Consider the following 12,856-nt stretch of genomic DNA (forward strand, 5'->3'; position numbering starts at 1 on the left):
CTGACCTGAATGTTCGTTTGTATCAGGTTTAATTATGCTAATCTTTATTCATTTTGCCCGAAGCGAGTAACATGTCACATCATTGCTAGTAAACCAAGTAACTCATGCGCATGTTAATTTAGCACATTGCTTTTATGCCTGAGATGATGATCATGATGACTATTTGGGGCATTTTGACTTCTCATGCAGTGCGATGTTTAATGCTGGTCTGACAAAATGTTTATATCTTGTGTAGTTTTACTTAATTGTTTAAGAAGTTATGAGATATACTATATGTATGATTACTCATCAAGACAGTTATTGCACCGAAGTAGATTTTTTTTTATGTATGGATATTTTTCAGACCACCTTTGCCTCTACTCTCTACATTTGTAATATTTGTACACTTTTGTTAATCTGTACTTTTAGTACTAATACTTTACCATATCTTTTTTTCCCTCCACAAATATCTGTACTAATACTTTTGCCATCTTTAATTTAAGGCTTGCAGGAAAGAAACATACCAAAACAATTCTTAAAAAGAATTTATTATTATTTTTTGTTAAGGCCTATTACTGAAAAAAAAACAAAAAAACAAAAACGTGTTAACACAATCATTCATACTGAAAATATAAACATGTATATTGCAATATAAAAATATATAAATGTGATATACAACTCATATACAAGAGCATGTTGATCTGAAATGGGGACATCGCGAATAGCAACTGATATCAGACTGACTGATAAAAGCATTACGTCATGCTGTTGCAATACATCTCGCACTGAGGGCCTCTGCTGGTGGAAAACTAATATTGAAATGTTGAGCTCACAGTCTGAGATCATAAGATTACCTCATCACAAATTGTTATCGGCTTCTACTGCCGCTAGAGGGCGCTGCTCGTGCAGTTTCTGCCGCAAAAATGACGTGCTGGTAGACTGGCAGCTGCATCACAAATACTGACTGGCGTTTAGGAGGCAATATAACACTGAACTTATAACACAAATCCTTTTGAGTATACCTGGAAATATACTATGCAAAGTGAATTCTTGCAAAGTTTTTGTTTTAATTCAACTTAAGTGCGGATCCACATGATTGGGTGCTTGACCTCTAGAAGTAAAGAATACATCTTAATTTATTCGCTGCCATTGACGGCTATAGACGTCAAAAATTCATTTGAACTGTTTCTATTAGTTTAACATTTTTTTTCACTTTGGTAAGAATATGAAAACCTAGAATTTTTTTTGATTAATTGTGAGTTAAAGTCATGCAATTAATTACAATTAAGAATTTTAATCACCTGATGCGATTTAAAAAAAGAAAGAAAAGATTATTAAAAATTAGGAGCGTCAGGCGATTACAATTTTTAATCGTAGTTAATCGCATGACTTCACTAGTTAACTCACGATTAATCACACATTTTATGTCTGTTCTAAATGTACAATAAAAAAAATCTAGGTTTTCCTACTTTTGTTAACAAGTGGGGAAAAAAAGGTTAAACTAATAGAAATGGTTCAAATAGTTTTTTTTACGTCTATAGCCGCCAATGGCAGTGAATGAGTTAATGACAAAAGTTTGTGATTTGTAATCCACAAAGGTGAACAATTTGGCGCTGCTCAAAATCCTAATTGGAAGTCAGCACTCTGTTGTTGGCCCTTTTTGTGTATGCAAAGTTTTAAAAGTGACTGATACTTCTTTTTTTTTCCCTCCACTCGTTGGACATCACAGATGAATGTAGCTATCGTACATAATCAACTAAATAGCTTAATTGTGAGACTGGTATAGAACTTATTTTCATCTTCATACTTTACACTTTATTACGTGATAGAGTGAATGACTTGTCTCTAAGACTTCACATATTACACATTGAAGTGGTACCGTGCAAATCTTCTGCCCCCCCCCCCCCCCCAAAAAAAATCCCCACCCCTTGGGATCCGTTACACCATGAAGTGCATGTGTCCTTCTGCGCCCGTCACAATAACATCCATCCAGATTCGCATGGCCTCGGGGGACGGGGCCACCATGTAGTAGACCCGATCATGCGTCTTCACACTGAAGGTCAGCGAAGGGTTTGGACTCTTGGATGAAGATGGCAAGAAGTAAAAGGAGAGTGTGAGAGCTATGATGATGATGATGGTAAAAACAAAAAGAATAATCATCTTACTTTGTGTGCATTCTTCAAATGGTCATAGTACACCTCCTCTATTGCCTGGAAGTAAATGACTCCTTTCATCTTGGTCTCATGCTTGTCTGCGGTGAGGAAAAAACGATCTTAGCCTTCAAAGTATGTGCGCATAGTTTAAAAGTGACATCACCGCTATCCTCTGTCATGTTCCGAAATGAAAGTCGAGTTCCTCACCTGCATAGTAAGTGAGCGTCCTGCGATTCTGGTCAAAAACAAACCAGCGCTTCTTCCAGGTCTTTATTTTCCCTCCCATTTTGACAAGGAAGCCTCTGCACGTTTTGTCCGTGATGGCCAGATGGAAGCAGGCGTCTGGATTGTGTCCCGCCGCCTCGATATGGCAATGGAGGTCGAAGTCGTCTTTTCTCATGGGCAAGTAGCGCGTCAGGAGTCGGGACTGTGGACGAAAAATCATGCGCAATCTAAAGCAGGGTTGGGTAAAGCCCTTCAATCGGGCCCACATGATCAAAGAGTCTGATTTCATTATTTAGCGTCTTTTAACTAGAACTGTTCAATTAAAATATGTCAGATTTCATTGTAAATATTTTCTGTTAAACATTTACATACATTATTTATTTGCTAGATAAATAATTGTAATCAAATTTAGTGAATAATTAATAATGCACAATTGACATTACGTAAGTCCTCCTTACCAGTAGTTGGCGCTATACTGTGGCAGTTTTTGAAAGGTCTTTGTTCTCAATTTTTTGTCAATGAAACTTTGTTTATCAAAAGTACTACCTGCGATCTCTGTTTCTCCCTGAGCTTCACTTCCCTCTCCACAAGTTTCTGCCTCCTGGTGGTCTCCTCCTGCAGACGTTTCTCCAACTCCTCCCTCCGCCTTCGCTCCTCCTCCAGAGCGTGCCGGCGTATCTCCATCTCGCGCTCCTGTCAGTGTGCAAACATAAGGCATGCTCAGGTTTTTTTTTTTTTTTTTTTTTTTTTTTAAACTTCATGGGAGTTTTAATAGGACATTTAGCACGCTCTAATGACAAGCGCGCATTAGTTACCCTGTGCTCAAGCAGCCTTAGCTTTTCCACCTGGGCCTCTCGGAGTAAACGCTCCATCTCCTCGAGTTTGGCCACGTTGGTCATGCTGGCGCTGACAGAAAAAAACGGAGAAAACACGCGGTTTTCATTGGTTTGGACCGCCATCATCACCGTCAACGTATTCCATGATGTCCAACCTGGAGATGTTATCCGGAGAGCATGCGGAGAAGCTCGTCTCCATGCTGTCGGAGCTGTCCACGCTGACGGTGTCGGATGTTTGGCTGTTGTCCGGGTAGGACAAAGAATCCAGGAAAACGTTTGACTCGGACAGCATCCGACTGCAAAAATCACTTTTCCTCTGTCGGCTGTGAACGGCGTCATTCAAGTGCGCGTGGCCTGCTGACGAGAGGTGTATCATCAATCAATTTGAATAAATTATCAAGTTGATAATTTAGCGCATGTTAAGCGACGGATCATTACAGAAATATGTCGCCGAGCCGAGACGGAAAGCGCGCCGTTATTGGTCGTGTTGTTTATTGGATGCGACGGCGTGACGATGACTCACTTTTTGGCTGGCGGCGAGCGTTCAGGTCTCGGGGGGCAAAGCTGAGCCCTTGCGGGATGACGCTGCCGCAGCTGGAGCTTTGTGACAGAGGCAGATGGGCCTGTGGAAGGAAAAAAAAAAAAAAAAAAAAAACACACACACACAAAAATGTCACGGCACCGCAGAAATCACACAAGTGCAAGCATCTGTCTCGCAGTGGGTTCGTGAGGATCGCTGTTTGGCTGGATCCAAAATGGAAATCCCCCCTTCAGCTTCATGATAATGATTATGAATAAATAGAATCTAAAAGTCGAAATATTAGGGGGCAATTTCCTTTTCAATCCGATGCGGAAGGTTATGTCGACGAATAAATAATGACCTTCGGCGGGAGGGTGCGTCCCAGAGATCGTCCGTAAGGCGCGACGAGCTGCTGGCGGCTCTTTGGAGTTCCGTTGTCGCTCAGATGGGCCGAATTTTCCTTGCCGCTTCTTCTCCTTTCCTTTGCGGAGGGCATGTGCTGCAGCGGAAAATGAATAGTTGAAGGCCAAGTTCTCCAAAAAGTCACTAAGTGACTACAAATATGGTCGCGGAAGATTATGATGGTCAACAAAGCTGAAGTCGGTTCAGCTACTAAAGCTTCATTAACTCCATGAAGCGTCTGCTCAGTCCAGCTTTTTGCGGATGTCGAGATCCAGAACGCCTACTCTAGGAGTTTTGTGTTTTCTTGTAAATGATCAATTTACTTGCATTGTCTCGAATTTTACAGGCAAAATACTTGACAATGTGTGGTTTGTCAAGAAACTTCAAATAAAACAATCAAATAATCAAAATCCAAAAACAACCGAGGACCTCTAGCGGTGAACTTGGTCGTTTATTATTATCAAAACATGTCGTATTAAAGATGAGCTCTGCTTGCTGAAATACTTGGTATATACTATTTGGACAAAGGTTTTGGGACACGGTCCATTATCCGTCCATCCATCAAGTTTTTACTGCTCTTTCTATTCAGTTGGAACAGCAAAAGTGCAACCTGGGCTGTTTGCCAATCAACCACAGGGCGCATTTAGACAAAGATCCATTCACACTTAACAACATAGAGTCTTCAATTAACCTCACATGCATGTTTTTTGAAAATGGAATGAAGCTGGAGTTCCTGGAAGAAACCTTCCTCAAAGACTTCAGTTTGGACGCATAACATTTTCCAGAATGACTTGAATTAAGATTTTAGTGGAAACAAAGTCATTTTAGCCTTGATTGATTCATAAATTTCAAAAAACGTGTGTCCCCGGTGCCTTTTTGTCCACAAATTGTATTCTTCCAACCGACACGCACCTCTTTGATGGCCGCGTTGCTGTTGGCCAAGTTCTGCTGCTCAGACAGCTCTGCATACTTTCCTTCCAAAGACGCCAGCTTGTCTCTCTCCTGCGGTCGTCATGATGACATCTTCAGTGAAGGCACAACCCATTCGTCGACCCGGGCCAGTTTTTCACTTGAGCGGCTTACCTTCTGCAGCATGATGAGCAGATTGTTTTTCTCCCTGTGAAAGTCGTCTCTTTCCTGCTGGGACTGTAAAGTAATCTGCGAGGACTGTTTCTTCAGCGTTGCAAGTCTCTCCTGCGCCGAGGAAACAAAACAGCAGAGAGCCGCAAATTTGTGTGAGATTTTTTTTTTTTTTTAATATTTGTGCCCTTTTCATGTTATCCCCCTTATTGTTTGTATACAAATAGCTGTGTGTCTGTAGTGTCTGCCCAACCCATCAAGTGTGAAATTTAACGACCTTCTTGAAATGCATCTTAGAGGGAATCTTTCTTGGAAATTTATCTAACAACCAACGTCCACATTTTCTCTGCCCATAATGCATGATCAGCAAGCCAGGGGAAGATCCAGAGCCACTTTCAAGCAATGGCCAGACTCAGACACATGAAACACGCAGAAATACCCACATCTCAAAAGGGCGTGACACCCGCAATATCATGGCAAGGGCGAAAGGTAAGCAGAGCTGCATCGAAATTTGTTGGATGACTTTTGAAAATTGCAAAGTTGTCGAGGGTTATTGTGCCTGGTCATTATGGGAACAAAATCCAGACTCTGAGACGCTGGTATAATTTGCGCCATTGCATTAGACTGATTTCAGCAAGACAAAAATAGGGTGTGTAAAGTGTGCTATAATTATTGATCATTGGGGTATTTTGACAAAAACATGAACACGCAAATACCTTAGAATTGTTTTAATTTGCATAGAAAGCATGTCTCTTAATATATAATATTGTGCATTTTTTGGTGTTATTTGATAGAACTGAGGCTACTTTCCATTATACCGATGACATCAAAGCACAATGTAATCATTTAAAGTGAGGAGATATTTCTGTTTTAGTTCTGTTATACTGTACATATGATATGTACCTTGCGAGTAATAGCGAGACGCTGACGGTCAGCAATTTCCCTCAGCAACTGACTCTGATTTTCCTTCTCCTCATCCTGGTGAATCTCCCTCTCCAATTTCTGAAACTCCAATTCCTCCAAACTTTTAGCTTGCTCCTCTGCTTCCTACGACAGACAGGACATGCATATGTGCCAATTAAAGGAATATCTCTGGGAGTAGATTTTTTTTTCCTATAGTCCAAATGAGTTGATGGGGTTTGTCGCAGCAATTCATGTGACTTCGCTTGCTTTTTTTTTTTTTTTTTTTTCCTTTTTTTTTTTTATTCTTTTTTTTAATTTATTTTTTTTCGCTTGCTTTTCTTATCGATCATTGTAATGGCAGATGAATGTAAACAAGAAAAAGTTTGTCTTTACGTGTAGTTTACTTTGTGGATAGCTGATTTTAGTTGAACCTGTGGCATGTGGAAATGCTGTTTGCATGCAAGTTACCCGTGTGCATTTTTGGAAATGCTCTTTTCTCTAAGCCAGACCCTCTTATTTGCCAACTTCACAGAGTAGTAGCGTTATTTTATTTTACCTGTGCTTTCTCCGTGTGGCTAATCTTCTCAGCGCTGTGAATGTTTTCCTTAAGATGGTCCAAAAGGTCCTTTTCCTTTTGCAGCTGAGCCATCTCTGATTCTTGCTCCCCTTCCAGCAAAGCGCACTCCACCTCCATCTGCAGGAAGTGGCGTTTAGAAATGCAAAGGTGGATGAGCCTTCAACTTTCAATATTAAATCTGCCTTTAAATATATGCTAATCGTTTTTGATAGATTTGATGAATGCATTCATGCTTCCTCATGGCCAGCGAGTTGTAGCTGTTACATCATATTGGCTGTTGTCTTGACTCATCAATTCATGTCAGGATGTGATCGTCGTTATTTTCAAATCTTGTCGAGACAAAACGTTGTGCGCTATCCTACCTCTCTGACAGACTCCTCCATCTGGTTGTCCAGGTCTTTAATCTTTTGCTCCAGCTCCTCAATGTTGTTCACAACTTGGATTCTCTCCTCCTCAATGTGTGTCACTTCCTGCCTCAGCTGCGCACTCTCCAACACCTGGACATCGTATAAGGAAGGAGGTTGGTTTCGACTCCCCTCTCTGTCACTCACACACTAGCAGAGCAGACTATCCTCATATGGATATTTATGATCCAAGCTTAACATAAACGTCTCCGTCATAACTTTTCACGGCTGGGGCACATTTTTTTATAACGATCGAAAATCGAGCCAGCAATGATGATGACATTTCCGAATGAACAATACTGAGCTCTTAAGGAAAAAAAAAGAAAAGAAAAAAAAATCGAGCCAGCTTCTTGCATTAAGTGTGATGTTAAACACAAAGACGGCCGGCAGTATTTTCCAGCGTGCACTTTTTGAGAGTAACAGCAGCAGATGTTTTAACATGGCACGTTGGATGAATGACAACAACGGGATTCTTTTTTGGCTTAGCCGAATGGAAAGTCTTGCCAAAGAACCCCAGAATCTCCCGTTAAAGAACATATCTTTCTGTTATTGGGCATTCTTTTTAGTAAAGTGCAGAGAAGAATCATAATGTGTACAAAAGTGATGTGACGAGCAACTCCTAGGCATGTTTCGTAGAAACACTATTTTTTTCATGTCACAGTGCAGAAAACATTGCCCCGACTTGGAGTCTATTATTCTATCATTAAAAGTTGTGCTTATGTGTAATCAATAGTCAAAAAATTTTTTTCAATACAATGTTTCAAACATCTGGAAAAAGGACTTTGCCATGTGTATACACTAGAATTCTTCCATTCAAACATGCACATATAATAATTCTCAGTGGGATAGAGTCATTTCCTGTAAAGCCCCCCCGCCCCACCCTCCCTTTCTTTTGGAGTTGAGTGCTGAAGCACAACTAGGTCTTCTTCATTAAAACCAGACACGCTGCCCGGGTTATAACTGTTTTAGCGTGGAAAAAGGCTTCGCTTTCACAGAGGAGACGGTAACGGGACCGCTGAGACTGCGGAGGAGAAGCCGACATGGCGGCTGAAATTGCACAATTTGATACATTTACATAGCGCACAGCAACGACCACAACGGAGAAAAAAACTGATAATTGCAATATCAGCGCTCAGATGGAGTCATACGCCGTGTATTGTCGCTATCATAACAAAACCGCTTAAATAGGAACTCGTAAAAGAGCATTTTGTATCAAATAAGACTGTTGAAAGCACCAGGGTCCCACTAAGGGGAAGCATCTGCAAGAGATTGTTGGCACTGCACATGTTTCCACTTTACGTCAACACAAATGCAGTTGGAACTAAATATTTACTGTAAAATGTCCATTAAAAACCTGGTTGTGCCTGAAAAGGTGATCCGCACGGGGGTGATGTGGAAAAACCGGAAAACATTGGAATGGTAATCATTTGCAGTGATTGCACAAAAGGTAAACAAACAAAGATAAACAAGCTTTCGGCAGTGTGATAAAGTACATTCCACATAGTGTAAGGGGTGCGTCCCATTTCAGTTTTCTTTCTAAGAGCTGGCTCTTTCTAAAAAAAAAAATAAAAATAAAAAAATGGAGCCAGGGGCATTTAGAACCGCAAACTAGCATTGCTTTTAATCACTTTTTTCATCTCATGCGAAATGTGTGAGACAATCTTGCCTCAAATTGTTCTCATTACTGTTAGCAAGGCAATGACTTGACTCAATAAAGATGTAGCGGTAATAGTGACGCAAACATTGGTTAAGCAACAAGAATATCACGCAACTAAGATAATATTGTTCTGGGGAACTAGGAATACCGGCTGAACCCGAGTACTGTAAGTAGTACCTTGTGGTTCCTGGTATCATTGGAAAAGCTAGTTTTATAATCAAGACCACACCAACCGAGACCAAAACATGATTGAGACGAGAGGGTATATTCTAGACCAGAGGTGGGCATCGAGGGCCGGAATCCTACAGGTTTTGCATGTTTTGCATGCAACACAGCTGATATATGATCAGCTCATCAGCAAGCTCCACATAAGCCTGATAACGATCCTGTTGATTGGAATCAGCTTGTATTGAAAGTGAGAAACCTCCAAAACCTGCAGGACTCCAGCCCTTGAGGACCGAGATTGCCCACCTCTGTTCTAGACCGAGACAAGACCAAGACTTTTGGAGGTCGAGGCAGAGACAAGAAGATTTTGGGATTTCGAGACTGAGATAAGACTAAGACCAAGACCAAAGAAAAACCACCAAAACAGACCAAGCTGACCCCAGTATCTGACAAGACAGAGTCAAAATGCCTTCGATTCTGAGATGAGACCCTTATCAAGTAGTCTTAAGACCAGACCCCGATCTCAAGAACTACGACACTCCGAAAAAAACGGGCATAAGATGTTAAATCAAATGACCTTAGCTCTGTGGTCGCTGGATGTCGAGGGGTCGCCGCTGCCGAGGCCGAGAGCCAGCGAGTGAATCTCCCTGAAACCGTTCTGCTGACGACTGCTGACCCGCTGCTCGTCGCTGAGAAGCAAATCCCGTCCCCCGGTGCCAAAGCCGCCGTCTGGCGCCGCGCTGCCGGGCGAGTCGGAGAAAACGGACTCGTCGTCCGACACTTGCAGCTTCTCCAACTCCTTATTGATCTTCTGCAGGTCGAAAACGGCTGAACCGGCGGGCTCCACGTGGGCAAACTCCGTGCACAGGTTCATTATGGTCTCCAGCCGCTGGCTTTCCTGCGGACACAAAGATTTGCATAAACTTTGTACGTACATCGCGTGACGATGTCCGTCCGTAAGACTCCGTAAAATAAACTCACCAATTTGTGCACTTTCTGCTCCCGCAGTCTCTCGTCTCTTTGGTGCTGGTGATAGTCTCGCAACTCTTCTTTGCCGTTCAAGGAATTGATGCTGCCCACTCTTTGTCCCGGACTCAGCCCCCCTTTCCCAAATGATAACCTGCGCTCTCCGAAGCTCACATCCAAACCGGGTCCATCCACGTCAACGCCGAGGGAGTTCAGAGAGGCCAGGCTGGCCCTGCGGGACGTATTGGGCATGCTGGCGGGCACCGTCACATCCGGCGGTTGCTCAAGGGAGGAGAGGCTGCGCCGAGCCGCCGCCGCCGAGCGTCCCGCTCTGTGGACGTGAGGCGGCAGGGATAAAATAGGAGGATCTGCCGGATTGTGGAGGCGGGGTAGAGAGCGGCTGTGCATGCCAAGACTGTTGAGGGAACCCGTTGAGTATTTCCTCTGCCGGGAGTCACTTATGGCTTTCCCGTGCGAGTAGAGCCTGCGGCCCAATCGAGGGCTTGAGGGCACACTGGCCGTGCCGCTTTTGACCCTCGGAGAGCGAGGTAGGGGTTCCCCGTAGGAGGAGGTGAGAGAACTTCCATCTGTCGGGCGGAGCAGGCTGTCTTGCGATTGGTGGCGAGCATTCGGATGGCGGGGCAAGCCGTTGGGGCTAAACTGGCGCTCGCCCTGGCGAGGGGACGGGGGCACGCTGCTGCTGCTGCTGCTGCTGCAGCTCATGAAAGAGAAGTGTCTCGGGGGGGACAGCTGATGCTCGGCGTTGCTGAGGACGGACAGCGGCCGTTTGGACTGCGGTCCGCCGGGGGAAGGCATGTTGAAATACTTGCGGTTGCACTCGGCTGCCCTCAGACTGGCCTCCAGGGCGCTCTTCCGGCGCTGCAGCGTCTCCATCAACTCCTGCAGCTCTGCCTTAGAGCGGGAGCCCCTGAGCAAGGTCCCACCAACCGGGCCGCTGCCACTGGGCTCCATCTTCACACAGTCTGTAGATGGGAGCAAATTAACAGAGCATGTAATCCCGACACTTTTTTTTTTTTTGAGGTCATGTCATAAAGTGAAGCCGATTTTAATAAGCTTGACGGTGCTGAGTAAGAAGGGGAAAACCAGCGAAGAATGTGCGCTCATATACTTCCAAGTCCAACACAAACACTGGCCTTGTTGGTTGCCAAGTGTCTTCTAAAAATGGAAGAAGCCAGAATGCGTCACGGGGTTTTATCTATGAGAACACCTACAAACGCATGCCTAAGTGCACAATTGGGGCAAAAGTACTGGGACACCTGGCCAGGAAGTAAAAATATGGACTTGCTTTGGTTGCCAGGAAGTAAAAATATGGACTTGCTTTGGTTGCAATAGCAACTCCTTTCTTTCTACAAGGACAACTTTTTTCTTCTTCTAGAACAATCCATGTGGGGTACCGCAAGGTTCCATTCTAGGGCTATTATTGTTTCTTGTGTAAATATTTTTGCTGCAGTATCAAACACTTTATATCCAATATTATTTGTAGATGATGCCAATGTACTTATTTTCAATAGAAATCATTCTGCATTCATGAAGTTAACAATGATGGCCTTCATGCATTTTCAAAATGGTTTCAGACAAAATGGCATTACAGTAAATGTGTGTGTGTGGGGGGGGGGGGGATGATGACATTTGCAGAGACAATTAATTCATAGATCAAAGTTTACACTCCTAAACAACAGAAAGCTCAACTAAATTGTATTGCTTCGTTGAAATGTCACTTTTATTTTGCAAGTTGACCCGTAGGTTGAAGTGCGTACCTGAGCCGTAACCCAGCGTGCTCACAGCCGCCCTTTGAGGAAGCATCCTGCTTTCTGGCTGAACTCCGTCCTTTGATTCAGTCGGAGTCAGGATTCAGCTGTGCTTTGCTGCGAGAAAAGGAAAAAAAATACATGCAAGATTGCGTAAGAAGCTTTCGGTGCAATTTGGAGGAAAGTCAATCAAGTTTAGAAATGTTTTAAGAATATAAAAGACTGCCTTTCACACTTTTTTTTTTTTTTTTTTACAATTTCATGCAAATTTAAAGAGACGAAAGATCTGATTCTTTGAATAATATATGTACTTTGTGCTACATTCCTAAAGTCCGACTGTACTGCTTTCTGAATCCACCCGCATAGTAAAGTAAGAGCAGAAGACGGTTGATGTGTGACTTTGTGGTCCCGCTGTCTGGAGAGCGGGCCTACAGGAAGTAGGGTATCCTTTTACACACTCGCACAATCAATCAGCATGAGTTCATTCTTAGGACCCCCCCCCCCCCCACACCCCCACACACACACTTAAAAAAAAAAAGAGGTGGGCCTCATGTCAGCCGTGAGAGATTTTACGGCATCACCCAGACTACAAGCTGGCAGGCTAATGCAGAGAGTTAACACACAAGCAAATGTAAACAGGATACTACGGAATGAAAGTATTTCATTAAAAGTCGGGTCGTCGTGAAAATTCATCGCGCAAGGAGTAACCCACAAATGAAGGACAGTGATTCGAAAGTGGTTACACATTTTTTTTTAATTCTGTTTGAGCAGAGGGTTAAAAATTGTTGAGTTTAAAATAAGATAAGAATGTAACACACGTCTTACCCATTACATTTTTTTTATTTTTGGAAATTTAATGTAACTTCCTAGCAGTGTCGAGGCAATTCAGAAGCACAGCATGTGAGAGCAATTTAGTTTGAAAGCTCTACAACTTGTGCGTTAAAGAAAAAAATATTTACATGTTTAGATTCAATATTCTTACATGGGTACAGTATTTAATCTAATCTCTTTGAGCATCTTTCTTTGAAGTGAACGACCCCCCCCCCCCCCCCCAAAACCAAAAAAAAACCAAAAACGCCTCTCCTCACCTGAGTTGGCATGGTTGCGATCTCTGCCGGGTGGAGGTAAAATCCTCTCGTCCTTGCACGGAGGCAGCAGCGGAGTAAAAACCCCAAAGTCTTCCCATGACAAAGGATCAGACAGGAGACCCTTCCCACCTC

At 43.1% G+C, this 12,856-nt stretch overlaps 1 protein-coding gene across 1 annotated transcript; it reads right to left on the reverse strand.

Moving 5' to 3' along the window:
• Positions 1-1,908: 1,908 nt before the first annotated feature.
• On the reverse strand, positions 1,909-12,856 carry phldb2a (pleckstrin homology-like domain, family B, member 2a). Its single transcript, XM_086098555.1, has 17 exons — positions 12,725-12,856; positions 11,646-11,753; positions 9,883-10,850; positions 9,479-9,799; positions 7,038-7,172; positions 6,655-6,792; positions 6,099-6,242; positions 5,199-5,309; positions 5,028-5,117; positions 4,075-4,212; positions 3,717-3,816; positions 3,349-3,550; positions 3,173-3,263; positions 2,904-3,050; positions 2,340-2,559; positions 2,145-2,230; positions 1,909-2,058 (listed from the first exon to the last, which is right to left on the reverse strand). The coding sequence occupies exons 2-17, from the start codon at positions 11,689-11,691 to the stop codon at positions 1,918-1,920; spliced, it is 3,078 nt and encodes a 1,025-aa protein (XP_085954681.1). The 5' UTR covers positions 11,692-11,753; positions 12,725-12,856; the 3' UTR covers positions 1,909-1,917.

This window comes from Leptonotus elevatus, chromosome 16 (assembly GCF_054856555.1).
Source record: "Leptonotus elevatus isolate MCC_2025b chromosome 16, RoL_Lele_1.0, whole genome shotgun sequence".
Classification (NCBI taxonomy): domain Eukaryota; kingdom Metazoa; phylum Chordata; class Actinopteri; order Syngnathiformes; family Syngnathidae; genus Leptonotus; species Leptonotus elevatus.

Bases quoted from the DNA above. Each gene is read 5' to 3' on its own strand.
- phldb2a (XM_086098555.1), bottom strand. From the start codon at position 11,691: ATGCTTCCTCAAAGGGCGGCTGTGAGCACGCTGGGTTACGGCTCAG. The intron at 7,173-9,478 runs GTCATTTGATTT...TACGATGTCCAG, and splicing joins CCAGCGACCACAGAGCTAAG to GTGTTGGAGAGTGCGCAGCT. The intron at 3,551-3,716 runs GTGAGTCATCGT...ACCTCTCGTCAG, and splicing joins CGCTCGCCGCCAGCCAAAAA to CAGGCCACGCGCACTTGAAT.